General features: G+C 38.0%; 1 protein-coding gene across 4 annotated transcripts in view; it reads left to right on the forward strand.

Moving 5' to 3' along the window:
• The window catches only part of UBN2 (ubinuclein 2), an 84,812-nt gene that overhangs the window by 2,577 nt on the left and 68,015 nt on the right, over positions 1-14,220 (forward strand). For 3 of the 4 annotated variants that reach the window (XR_011074727.1, XM_068549544.1, XM_068549546.1), the window contains exon 2: positions 3,776-3,871. Coding sequence is in view for 3 of the 4 variants with exons in the window: in XM_068549544.1 (XP_068405645.1) it covers positions 3,776-3,871 (96 nt within the window). In the remaining variant the exon portion in view is untranslated. The remainder of the gene's footprint in view (positions 1-3,775; positions 3,872-14,220) is intronic. The other variant, XM_068549545.1, reaches the window with a different exon arrangement.

Below are 14,220 nucleotides of genomic sequence, written 5' to 3' on the forward strand. Positions count from 1 at the left end.
TTAATAGTTTCATGTAATAAGAGAAAGTTGAATAATTCAGTTTAATTTTTCTGTTTACACTATCAGTTTGGGGTATTTTAGTCCAGATTTCTTGTACATTCAGCCATATATCATTTGTCATATTCCACTGAACCAAAAAATCCATTGCTTATACAGTGTACCTTTGCAACAAAGATTTGCCAGATTTTCCTATGATTACTCCCAGTGCACATATTTATTACATAAGAAAGTGTAGAAAACACCTTTCTAAATGAAGTTGTCACATTTCCATGAAAGGAAATCCTAGGAAGAGAAACCATCAAAAAGCAAAATGTAAGCAATAGAATTGATCTGCAAAGTGGTGATTCCCAAATTTGGTTTTTCTTCCCCTCAGGAGGAGTCCAGTTTATTTTTAGTGATGTTGTAATATTTTCAAAATAGTTTTAAGTTATTGTAATTGAACGACATACTACGTAGCAGGGTAAGAGTAGAAAAGGGAGGAAAAGAGATCTTGTAAAATTAAAAGAAGAAAAGTTTCTAAAATTTTGAAATAGCCATCTATCACCCAATAAGATTTTACTTGATAGGTGTAAGTATAAAAAAATCGGTTACATGTGACTACCATCTGTACTAGGGTGAATTTAAATCATCCCCCTTCGTAAATACGAAATGAACAGTAAAACCCCAATTAACCGAATGCAGTCAGAAATTTTTCTAAACTTACTTCTTATTAATACGGAAAAACACGATTAAATGAGCGTGTGTTGGCAAAATATGGAAAACAAAACCTCGTCTAGGTTGTCAGGACACAGGTTAGCTAAACCCTTAACCTTGTTATCTGTAGAGTATTGATCCTTGATTGAGGCTAAGACATTGCAGTCATCTCTATCCTGAAAGATTAATTTGTTCACCATTTCTGGCTAAGGGGAATTGATACACAAGAAATTCTTTTTTAACTCTTAGTAAACCAGAAAATCACTTAACCAGAAAACATCTTCCTATAAACATGATTAATTGAACATTTAGTATAAAAAGAAAAATAAATGATTATAGTGTTAATGTGATTATACTGTTACCAGAGAATTCTATGATATTCCATTGCTTGTCATACTGCATATTTCGGATAACGTATATGAAAGCTCTCCTGAAAATGATGTTAATGAGTTAACGTCAAGAGACAGAATCATTGGGTCAGTTTTGCCTGTGGGTGGTTGGTAATTTTGGTATTTACTAATTGTCAGATCTTTTCACCTGAAAAACGTAAAGCTTACTTGATTGTGGGTAGGCGTTATTTCTTAACTGTGAAAGAAAGGTGACTCAGTTTTCTTAAGTTTATTTTTATAGACTAGCAAGGGTAAATAGATTTATTTTTGCTGCCTATATAAAGTCTACATAAGATAGTTCAGAATGGTGTATAAGGTGATTCTTATTAAAAATATATATTCGTGTGTTTATATTTGCACATATAAAATGGGTCAGACCAGTAGTAAGACCTAGTATTTGGACTTCATAGTGACATGAAGGAAACTGTTTATAATGGCAAGCAAGTTATGGTGGTTGTTTACTCTCCTTAACTTTAGTCTCAAGTTAAGGCTATGCCCTGAATATGCCTAGTACTTCTTATTTCATCACCAGTCTATTTCTGCTAGTTTGTTTCCTTTCAGGTCATATTTATATTTTCCATTGGTAACTCCTATTGGGATAAAGGATTCTATAAATATATTACTTATTATAATAGATAATTTAAAAAATTGATTCAAAAATTCCTTTAAGCTTTAAGATGTATCCTTTAATTCTAATGTCCTAGGTATGATGAATTGTTTTGTATTCATTATGTCCATATTTTTCTGTCATATTTTTAGATTAATCATGTCTCAGCCTTAATAGCCAGGATCATGTATCTCAGTTTCAAACTGTGCAAATCTTCATCCCTTCTGCATTTTTTCTTGCCCTTCAGGGCAAATCTGTATCTAATATTTCAGCTGTAATATATTTTCATTTTAAATTACTGCTTGAATATGCTACATCAGTAATAGCATCTAGCCTTTTTTTTTAATGAACTTCTTAGTTGTTCATAATTAGATAAAAATAGCATTTTTATCCACATGTAGCTCCTTGTTTTGGGTTTTTTGTATATTGAAATATATATATGTGTGTGTGTATATATATATATATCTATGAAATGTGTCTGTGAAAATAGTAAAGGATGTGATGTATCTTTTTGTTTGTTTTGGTCAATAGATGGTAAATGTGGGATCCTAGCTCTGTGTGTGTGGGGGGGGGTATTTTTTTTTTTTTTTTTATAAATGTATTTATTTTATTTATTTATTTTTGACTGCGTTGGGTCTTCGTTGCAGTGCGCGGTCTTTCTCTAGTTGCGGCGAGCATGGGCTACTCCTCATTGCGGTGCGTGGGCTTCTCATTGCGGTGGCTTCTCTTGTGGAGCAGGGCTCTAGGTGCACGGGCTTCAGTAGTTGTGGCATGCAGGCTCAGTAGTTGTGGCTCGCGGGCTCTAGAGCACAGGCTCAGGAGTTGTGGCACATGGACTTAGTTGCTCCGCGGCATGTGGGATCTTCCCAGACCAGGGCTTGAACCCGTGTCCCCTGCATTGGCAGGTGGATTCTTAACCACTTTGCCACCAGGGGAGCCCTTGTGTGTGTGTTTTAAACCATGCATTATAGTAGATTTTCACTCTCCTTGCTAGAAAGAAGCTGTGATAATATAATCTGTTTGTAGCTATTGAACTTTTGTGCTTTGTTTACAAGTTGTATGTATTTTCTGAATGGATATTCATTGACAGGATGTAGGTGATACAGAGGTTGTCAATGCTAGGCCTCAGCAAAAAGCTGTAGCAGCTACAGATACTCCAGTGCTAACTCAGGGCAGATGATTAAATGTTGATTGTAATAACCTAGATTCCAATAACCTTTTAGAAGCATTGTCTGACCAAAGTGGTTAATCTTTGTTGAGAAGATCTCAAACTAGAGTTATAGGTGGGATTTTCATGTTTACCTAATTTTCTTGGGTTTCTTTGGCCTTTTTATTTTGGATGGGGTAACCATAGATCATTTTGTGGGTGAAGACAGTTTGAAATGTTGAGTTCTTAACCACCAAAAAACTTTAGAATGTGTAAGAGTTCATTAAAACTGCAAATATTTTTGCTATAAACCAACATTTCATTCTAGTTCCTTTGTTTTTACTTTTGAATTTTTTGTTTTCTAATTTTAAAAAATTTTAATTTTTTAAATGACGTGTAATTGATTTACAGTGTTATATTAGTTTCCTTTTTAGTGACTTTTTTATTTAAAAAATTTTTTTTAATTTATTTATTTATTTTTGGCTGTATTGGGTCTTTGTTGCTGCGCGCGGTCTTTCTCTACTTGCGGCGAGCGGGGACTGCTCTTTGTTGCGGTGCGCGGGCTTCTCATTGCAGTGGCTTCTCTTGTTGCAGAGCACGGGATCTAGGCACGGGGGCTTCAGTAGCTGTGGCACGCAGGCTCAGTAGTTGTGGTTCACGGGCTCTAGAGCACAGGTTCAGTAGTTGTGGCTCACGGGCTTAGTTGCTCCGCAGCACGTGGAATCTTCCCGGACCAGGGCTCGAACCCATGTCGCCTGCATTGGCAGGTGGATTCTTAACTACTCTGCCACCAGGGAAGTCCCTTTTTAGTTACTTTTTTATGCTTCTAACTTATTTGTTAATATTTGGAAAAATTGACTCATTTTTAAAATTTAGATATATTCAACTCTGGTTGAAGTAATATTAATACTTCTATTTCTTTTACCATTCACTTTGAAGCAGAAGAAGCCCGTTTACACGGAAGACCCATTCAATGATGACCATCAAGAGAGGCAAGAAGTGGAAATGTTGGCTAAGAAGTTTGAAATGAAATATGTGAGTATAATAAACTTTTCACGTAGGTAATTTTATCCTGTTGGCCTATTTTTTTTTTTCTGTGACGGGTTGGGAAGGCTGATAGCATCCATTGCTCACATTATCTTGTTCTAACAGATTGAACTGCAATAAATTGTTAGATGGTCCTATAAAGATTCTGATAGGTTTGTGATGGCTGTAATAGTAGCTGTCATTTATTGTACTCCTTCTAGAGTTCAGGCAGTTTGCTTAACATCATTATCTCCAATCCTTATAACAACACTCCAAGGTAAGTAATATGGACCACATTTTACAGATGAAGAAACAGGCTCTGAGCTTAAGGTTGAATAACTGATCCAAGGTCACACAATGGCAAGAATGAGGCTGCATATCCAGGTCTGTCTAGCTCTAATCCTTTGCTCTTTCCACTGCCATTGAGAACACTATTTTAATTCCTTTGGTGTAGTAGTTCTCAAGCCTTTCTGCCTCTTAAGAGTTTAAGAGAATGCATGTGTGTACTTCTAGGCCACTGGGTTTAGGATCAATCAGAAGCAGCATGAAATTTCTTTATAAGTATCTTGTCTACCTTAAAATTCATGTGCATTTTATATTCTTTGCCACAGTAGATTGGTATTTGTTTTAATATAAAAATAAATTTGAATTACCTGATTGTAAAGTTGCTTAATGTTATTCTCAATTTTTCTAGTATAATTGACTTTGTTGGAAGATCCCCCCATCCCCTCCCCATTTTTATCTTATGGCTTTAACTACCCTTTGTCTCTTTGCTAAAACATGACCCAGGAGAAGCAAGACCTTACCCTTTGTGGTTCCCTTGTGAGCATTGAAAAGTATCTCACAGAGATAAGATATCAGCTCACACTAGCTCTGTCATTCATGTTATCTTCAAAATGCAGCTACAGTCTTGGTGGACACTTGTTGGCTCTTTGCGGTAATGAAGAAACAGTTTGGGGATGGAGAAAATACATGAGAATATTTTGAAACGTGGGTCAGGTTCTAGGCCATACTTTGCCAGCTACTAGTTGTGTCCATTGGTGAGGTTATTTAACCTCTTTGGGCCGTAGTTTTCTTATCTGTAAATTGAGATGTTCAGGTTTTTCACAGCCCCTTCTGGCTCTGTATTCTGTGGCTGTATAATATCTTTAGGGGTGGACTAATAGGTGTTTCCATGGAAGGAATAGCCAAAGTTGTTACATTTGTAGTGTTAATTATCATACAGTGTTCTCAGATTATAAATCCTGAAATAACTGTCTATACTTTTTATACAGATTAATACATTGGTTAAATTTAATGTTTTAACCAGGTAGTACATTTACATGGTTCAAATTCAAAAATGAAAAAAAATATAGAGTGAAAAATCTTCCTTTTATTCTACTGTCCACCCACCTAATTTCACTTCCTAGTGGCAAGTAATATTCTTGGGTGTCCTTCCAGAGATATTTTATGTGTATCTCTCTATATACATTATTCCTCCCCCTACCCCACACCCCTTTTTACTCATGTTACAGAATGCATTACATGGTTCTGCTCTTTGCTTTTTTCATTTACTATATCTTGGAGATTTTTTTCATATCAGGGCAAAGAGAGCTTTCTCTCTCTCATTTTTAAGGCTACATGGTATTTCATGGTATGGACATATCACCGTTTATTTAACTAGTCCCCACATAATTTCAGTTGTTTCCAAAAATTTACCCTTCTAATAGTGCTGCAGTAAATTACTTAGTAGCATGCCATTTCACACATTTTCAAGTTTATCTTCAGAACAAATTCCTAGAAGGGGAATTTTTAGGTCAAAAGATTTATGCATTTATAGTTTTGGTATATACAGTATTATCAAATTACCAGTTTCGTCTCCCTCCAACACTATATTAGAGTGCCTTTTTTCCCCATGGGTTATAACACCAAGGATTAGATTGCCCTTTGCAAGTGGAAAATTCCTAGCATATCCTGTAAGTAATGTACCTCACAGTTAGCATTGAATCTTATTGGGAAGATTTTGGATAATTCTTGGCATAGAAAAACCAGTGTTCTGAAGAAGTTGGTTGATGTGTAAAATTGTTTAAAATAACTGGGATATATCCAAGCACTGTCATTGTGCAGGGATAAAATGTTACTCTTGTTATAATCCAAATTAATGGGCTGTATTTCTTCTCTAGATTTTTATTTTGGCTACTGACTCTCTTATTTCCATTCTAAGTAGAGATTTAAAATGTCCTACCTCATGAAGGCTTTATGTGCATAAACCTAAAAGCATGCCATGAATATTATATCTGTGAATGTTAAATATGCATATTATAACAAATTATTTGGAACGTTTTAAGAAAATCATCAGGCTAAAAGTGACCTGGGAGAAGATATCTTGCCAGCTCTAGGCTCTAGGCTTCACAAAAGATCACTCTTAAACAACAAAGATTTTTATTGGTGTTCAGGCATATCATATGCAGACGTCTATATGTATACTTATACATATATGTTGTATATTTATTTATACAAACACTATATATATATTTATATTTTAAGTGAAAGAAAATCTTTTAGATATTTGCAAAATATTAACCCACTAAAGTTAGATTTCTTTTTTTGCAGATGACAAAAAGATGACTTAGTTCATTGAGGTTTATAAAACACAGATAAAACTTGTATCCCTAGCTACCTTTTCTTCTTACTTTTTTTCCCTTCATAATATAACTTAGATGTCCTTGTCATTATTTCTGAAAATCACTTAAGGTTACTTCTAGCCCTTTGTTTCTTGGAACGAGAGATGGAATTATTTGTTAAATTTTGTATATAAATAATAAAATATTTGAGCATTTTTGTTGGACATACAAAGAGACATGGATTTGCTGCCCTCTGGAGAAACTTTCAAAATCATTGGGAAGACAAAACATACATATGACACACAAATTCAGGGCCAAGCAGTGGCCTATGGAAATGAATGACTCTCCTTTGGGGACCTGAAAGTGAGTAGGAGTCCCATTCTTGAAATTGGAAGGAATTTTGGAGACTTGAATGGATACTTTCAACCTCCTTTCTACCCTTTGTAGGCTAGCAATAGATGAGACGCGGCAGCAGCAATATATTGTAGTGGAAGGAGCCCGGGATTATGAGTTAATGCAGCTAGATTCTGATCCTCTGCCATAACTAGCTAGGTGACCTTAGTGAAGGCTCTTGGCTTTTTTATGCTTTAGTATGTGTGAGGGGAAAATAAGGTCTGCTTAGTCAACTTTATAGCACAAGGGTTTTGTCAAAATAAGATGAAAAATAGATTATTAGTGTTTGAAATATTTAAAGTGCTATCTAAATGTGAAATGCTGTTCAGTCACTTAAACATATCATTCTTTTTTTTCTTTTCTGAAAAATAATTTATTTAAGGAAGTAGCAAGTAACTGATTAATTTTGCAAAAGAATTGACATTAAAACACCTAATATTTTTCTCTCCCTTCCAGGCAGCCAGATATATGTGTGTGTGTGTGTGTGTGTGTGTGTGTGTGTGTGTATATATTTTTTTTTTTTTGGCTGCGTTGGATCTTCGTTGCTGCGCATGGGCTTTCTCTAGTTGTGGTGAGCGGGGGCCAGTCTTCATTGCGGTGCAGGGGCTTCTCGTTGCCGTGGTTTCTCTTGTTGCGGAGCGGGGGCTCTAGGCGTGTGGGCTTCAGTAGTTGTGGCTCATGGGCTCTAGAGCGCAGGCTCAGTAGTTGCGGCTCACGGGCTTTGTTGCTCTGCGGCACATGGGATCTTCCTGGACCAGGACTCGAACCCGTGTCCCCTGCATTGGCAGGCAGATTCTTAACCACTGCGCCACCAGCGAAGGCCAGGCAGATATATTAACCTGGCCTCTTGATTACCCCGAGGGCTAGACCAATGCAGTGAATTACTTCATTGCATAAAACAGAAATTAAAACATATCATTCTTGTGGAGAATTGCTCTTATTCTGTACCTGTCATAAATTCTTTTTACGTAAACATCTATGTGGTTTTAACCTCTTTTAATTGATGACCCCACTGATTTTGATCTTTTAGTTCAGGCATTCTATTCCAAGTGGCCTTTATTTTTCGTCCTCCAGTCACTTTTTACATATTCTTCTTAACTATTGTTGTCTTCTTAAAGACTACAACAGATTATTTGGAGCCCTTTAAGAAAATCATCAGCCGGGGCTTCCCTGGTGGCGCAGTGGTTAGGAATCCACCTGCCAATGCAGTGGACACGGGTTCGAGCCCTGGTCTGGGAAGATCCCACATGCTGTGGAGCAACTAAGCCCGCATGCCACAACTACTGAAGCCCACGCGCCTAGAGCCTGTGCTCCACAACAAGAGAAGCCACTGCAATGAGAAGCCTGTGCACCACAATGAAGAGTAGCCCCTGCTCGCTGCAACTAGAGGAAGCCTGTGCGCAGCAGTGAAGACCCAACGCAGCCAAAAAAAAAAAAAAAAATCATCAGCCAGAAGTCACCTGGGAGAAGATACCTTGTCCAATCCTAGGCTCTCACAAAAGATCACTGTTAAGCAACAAATGAAGATATTTCCTGACCTACTGTTTACCGTCCTTTAGTTACTTTAGTGCCTGAAATTCAGGAGTAGCAAATTCAGATGTCCCCAGTTTCCCCTGATTAATCAGTGAAGCAAGCCAGATGGACAATAAAGGTGGGGGATTGTTCCAAACAGGGGACAGCACGTGCTCTGTCTAAAGGGGACATTGCTACTCAGTTCCAGCCTTGTTACTTCGTAGGAATTTGGGCCTAGGGTTGCCAGATCTTTCCATTTCTCAAAAGAAGGCTGAAATCTGGATTTTACTCTGTTATCTCTTACTTTTTTTTTTTAAATAAATTTATTTATTTATTTTTGGCTGCATTGGGTCTTTGTTGCTGCGTGCAGGCTTTCTCTAGTTGCGGAGCATGGGCTGTAGGCGCACGGGCTTCAGTAGTTGTGGCACATGGGCTCTAGAGCACAGGCTCAGTAGTTGTGGCGCACGGACTTAGTTGCTCTGTGGCATGTGGGATCTTCCCAGACCAGGGCTCGAACCCGTGTCCCCTGCATTGGCAGGTGGATTCTTAACCACTGCACCACCAGGGAAATCTGATTATCTCTTACTTTTAAATGTGGGCTTCTAACTAAAACACCTACTGGGCCAAACAAAATATCCAACTATGGGTCAGATTCAGCTCTCAGGCTTTTGTTTGAGACCTTTGTGTACTTGCTTCACTATTTTTTTCCTAATATATTTAACTCATCAGTTCATCTACTTTTACATTCTGCCCTTTCTCTTCTGCGAGCAGAGTGGTTGGTGGTACATGTGGGAGCGTGTACCATTTCCATTGTGGAGGAGCACGCATTTGTACGAAGTTTCAGAGAATGGAGCAAGTTACACTCAATTGGGGGTTTCCAGATATGGAGAAAAATGGGATGCAACTTGATCTCAGAAAATTGACAAATGTAATAACAGGTCCAATGACCAAGGAGGTGGAAAGTATAAAATAAATCTTATATGTGTAGTTTTCAAAAAAAAAAAATAGGATGCACTGAGATGTGGCTGCGTCCAAGAGCGATGTTAGTGATAAATTCTGTGTTTTGCTGGAAGGCCTGAGAGGCAAGTTTACGGGCTTTTTGTGGTCTTTAGTATATCTAGCTGTTGCTTGTGCTGGAGAGGAGTTGAGTGAGGGGGAGCAAGCGGCCACCTGAGGGAGAAGGGAAGGCTACTTGTGGAGTATAGGATGTGCCTTATCCTGCAGCAGTTGCTTGTGGAAGAAAGATTGAGACAGCTTTGGTGATAGCAGAAATTATGGGGAGTATAGAACCCTGTATTGAATGGTTGGTTTGTGCTTTTTCCCCCATTCTGTCCTATTTTTATTGTCTATGTCATATTTCCTGTTATGTTACTCTTCAGGTAATGTGACACTGTGTATTCAGCATCAATTGCTAAATGTTCTTTTGGGAACAGAGCAGTGTAAGTATTCAGCACTTACTTTTACCTAGAGTATATTAAATTGGTTGTTGTACATAAATCTTAATAAATAGCTAAGTCCGAGTTTTGACATTTGACATTTGTCTTGTTGGTTACTGTAGGAAGGAAGCAGGATACAGTTTAAAGAGGCCCCCGTGACTTTCCTCATTCCCAGTTTTAAGGCTCCAAATGTGGAGACTAAATATCCTACTTTCCAGTTCAGTTTTTAGATGGTTTCTAGGTTGTGTATGTTTTTCCGAGGCCATGTATACTGTAGATCAGGAAATGAGGTTTGGTTTGATGGGTGTAGACTTGTTCTCTAAGCCTTCTAGGGCATAGGATAACCTATGGTGGTTGGCAGATTTCTTTTAGTGATTTTTCACACTGTTACCCCAGCCATCTTGAAAGATCATGCTATCCTAGAATTGGATATAAATTCAGTAATCTAAATGAAAGTGCTTAACACAATACCTGATACATCGCAGTTAATACTGTTTGAATCTGAATGACTCTCTAAACAGGAAGACATGTATTTCTGCCAGGCATTTATTAGCATTTTTAAAATCACATTATGACTTTAAAATCTGCTTACTATACCACATAGACTTTGAATACCACCTTTGATAGTACCACCTTTGATGCTTAATTCTTTGTGATTTTGGACTCTCAGAGCCCTAAATAGCTTCATATTTATTTTAAAAGGGAGGATAGGAACTTCCCTGGTGGCGCAGTGGTTAAGAATGCAGGCGACACGGGTTTCATCCCTGGTCCGGGAAGATCCCACATGCTGTGGAGCAGCTAAGCCCGTGCGCCACAACTACTGAACCTCTGCTCAAGAGCCTGTGAGCCACAACTACTGAGCCCGCATGCCGCAATTACTGAAGCCCGTGTGCCTAGAGCCCGTGCTCTGCAACAAGAGAAGCCACCGCAATGAGAAGTCCACACACCACAACGAAGAGTAGTCCCCGCTCGCCGCAACTAGAGAAAGCCCGCGTGCAGCATCGAAGACCCAACACAGCCAAAAAACTAATAGTAGTAAATAAATAAAAGGGAGGATAAGGGTAGATTTGATGGTTTAAAAGTCATTTTGAGCAGTTTTACAAATAAGGCATTTGATGAAATAGAGTTAACACTGTTTTTAATCAAAAACAGTGTATTTATAAAAAGTCTTGATTTTCTTTTGGTATGGCTTTTAAAACTGATTTTGTCCAGTTATGTTTTAAAGGATGGCAATATCTTGGAATAACTGTATAATTTCCAATGAAATTGGCTTCTTCACGATATATACTACTCAACTGAGTGGAAAGGAAAAATATTTTTATACTTAAAATAATTATGAATTGTTTGAAAAGTGTCCTCAAATATGAGACTGATATAAGTGGATGTTAGAAAGCATTTATGTACCCTATCTGGGAATTTTAAGAATTCTATCTGTTATTCATATTATTAGATGATCATCCACACTTGCTGAGGCAGTAGAGCTTCCTTGGGAACTTCCTGGGCTGGTTTTCCTCACTTTGTTTGAGCATTATGTTAGGTCTGGTCTCTAAGGATCAACTTGGTAGGGCTTTGGGTAAAGCAGTTTGGGCCAACTCGTTAATACCACCACAAAATAAATTCTACTTACAAAGCACAAATACCAGTGTATTTAGGTTCTGTTGACCAGTAATAGTGTAGTACAACAAATACAATAAAAATGTGAAATAGTAACCTTTCAAAGCAGTCTGAGGGGTGTGATTTTTTAAAGGGCAAGGGAGACTTCTCCACTCAAATAATTGTTTCTTTAGTGCAGTTATCAATTGTAATTGCTTGCCATGACATGCCCTTTTATAAGTCCTTGGCCTCTTTGAGCTAAATAAATTCTCTTCATCTTCCTTCAATCCCTTAGGAACAGTTGAGAATCAGCAGTTTTAGGGTATTTGGGAGGAAGGTTCTGTATCCATAAGTGGTGATTATAGAAATCTGTGTATAGTGTTTCTGTGCTGTTAAGTCAGCTCTTGACTGTCTTTCCACTGACTTAAATCTCTACCCTTTTCTATTGGTAGGTTAAGAAAATTAGTAAAGGTAGAAGATAAGGTTGGGACAGGGCTGGAACAAATAGGAAGCTTTGTGACCAGCAGATATTTTCTTCTCATTTATCAGACGAGAGTCTTAGCAGTATCGTGATTCTTCTGTCTTCCATAGGTGATCAGTGAAAGCTGGTTATTAGTTAGGTTTCTTATTACCTGAAGGCAATAGGGGGTCCTATACTAAGAACACTTGTTGTTTTCCATTTTAGTGTTACAGTATAATCGGACTTCATTGGCTTGAAACACTGATTATCAGGTTAAGCAGGTACTAATGACTCAGTAAGCTAGTTTTTTTCTGAGTCATAGTGTGTGAACTAGTGCCCTAGGGGAGTAGATTTAAAGGGGTTTCTTCATCTTAGATGTAGCAAAATTCAAGGGCTTTTTTGTTTTGTTTTGTTTTTTTAAGAAGGGAGTCATTATTTTTTAAAGTATTTGTTTATTTATTTATTTATGGCTGTGTTGGGTCTTCGTTTCTGTGCGAGGGCTTTCTCTAGTTGCGGCAAGCGGGGGCCACTCTTCATCGCGGTGCGCGGGCCTCTCACTATCGCAGCCTCTCTTGTTGCGGAGCACAGGCTCCAGATGCGCAGGCTCAGTAATTGTGGCTCACGGGCCCAGCTGCTCCGCGGCACGTGGGATCTTCCCAGACCAGGGCTTGAACCCGTGTCCCCTGCATTGGCAGGCAGATTCTCAACCACTGCGCCACCAGGGAAGCCCAAGGGTTTTTTAAATTTGGAAAATAAAATTTGTATTTTTATAAGATGCATTTATTGTGTAAACTGTAACATCAGCAACTGCAGGAGGCCAGAGAATTTATCAAGTCAGACTTCGATGATACTGCAGAGTGTATTTTTGCCACAGATGCTGAAAAAGACAGCAGCTCAACATAGGCCCAGTAGGGGAGACACGATAGTATAGTCCTTTGCCAATCTCTTGAGTTCCTTTAGGTGAATTTTAATATTTGTGGATTTAAAAAAAAAAAGGAGTTACCTGATTGCCTAGTGGTTAGGATTCCTGGCTTTCACTGCTGTGGTCCCGGGTTCAGTCCCTGCTTGGGGAACTGAGATCCTGCAAGCCGCATGGTGCGACCAAAAAAAAAAAAATTTTTTTTTTTTCGTGGATTAACTGGTTTGTGCCTTTTTGGCAACTGTCAAAAGTTTGGCTCCACTTTATATCATTTGCGTATCACTGGATTTCAGCATAATTGGGGGACTAGAGAATTGTAATCTGGAGAATAGAAAAAGGAAGGTAAGGCAGAAGGCAGGCCGGGGACTTGGAGTTTTTCCAGTAAGGCCAGAAGGTGAAGAAAAGTAAACCGAGGCCAGAAAAACTACTCTGTTGGCCTCTGTGATGCAGGAGGGAACTGGGATGTGCCAACAGTAATGCTTTGGCGGAAAGCCAGTATTTGGTAGAGCAAAGACAATGTAACCCTGGCTAGTGGAGAGGGATTTCAGAAAGAACCACCATGGGCATGGGTGTGTCGCATATAGTGTATCCAAAACTCTTTCCCTGCAGTGGGCCTGGGAAGCAGAACCGTGTAAGGAGTCAAACAGTAAATGATATTGAACATTTGATGGTCCAGACCTAAGAAAATAAAATTCCTTGAATGGGTAATACATGCGCTTAATAAAAATTTGAAAGATACAAAAGATAATATAATGAAAAGTAAATCTACCTCCTACCCCTGACTCCCAGCTAATCAGCTCCCTTCTCAGAAATAATCACTGAGTTTCTTGCCCAAGAGATCTATGTATATGTAAGCATTTACATATTTCAAAGATTTTTTTCACTATAAAAGAATATATAAATACAGATAAACAAAGAGAGGAAAATAAAAATCACCTAATCATCTCTAAGCCCACTTCCAGGCATAACCACTGTTAATAGTTTGATGTGTACCCTTTTAGGGCTTTTAAAAATGCATATGAGCTTATGTATGTCCTCTCTTGCACTTTTTTAATCACTTGAGTATTACATGAACACATTCCAGTTATTAAAAACAAATTCAAATATACATGTTAAGCCAAAGTCTTCCTTCACCACTGCCTCCAGTTTTATCCCTTCCACACTGGTAATGGTCATGGTTATCTACGTGTTACAATTCTTTGAGCATTATATATATAATATATAGCTATAGATGTATATTGTTGTGTTTTTCTTAAATGAGATCCTACTATTTGTATGATAGTTGAAAAAGCAGTATCTTGTTATTTTAATGTTGCCTCCATGATTACCAGTTAGGTTGAACACTTTCAGATGCTTAGTGAACATCAATATTACCTTTTCTGTGAATAGACTGAACTATACATAACATTTGGTAAACTGCTTTTGCTGCCTTCTATATTATT

This window comes from Eschrichtius robustus, chromosome 8 (genome assembly GCF_028021215.1).
Source record: "Eschrichtius robustus isolate mEscRob2 chromosome 8, mEscRob2.pri, whole genome shotgun sequence".
NCBI classification, from domain to species: domain Eukaryota; kingdom Metazoa; phylum Chordata; class Mammalia; order Artiodactyla; family Eschrichtiidae; genus Eschrichtius; species Eschrichtius robustus.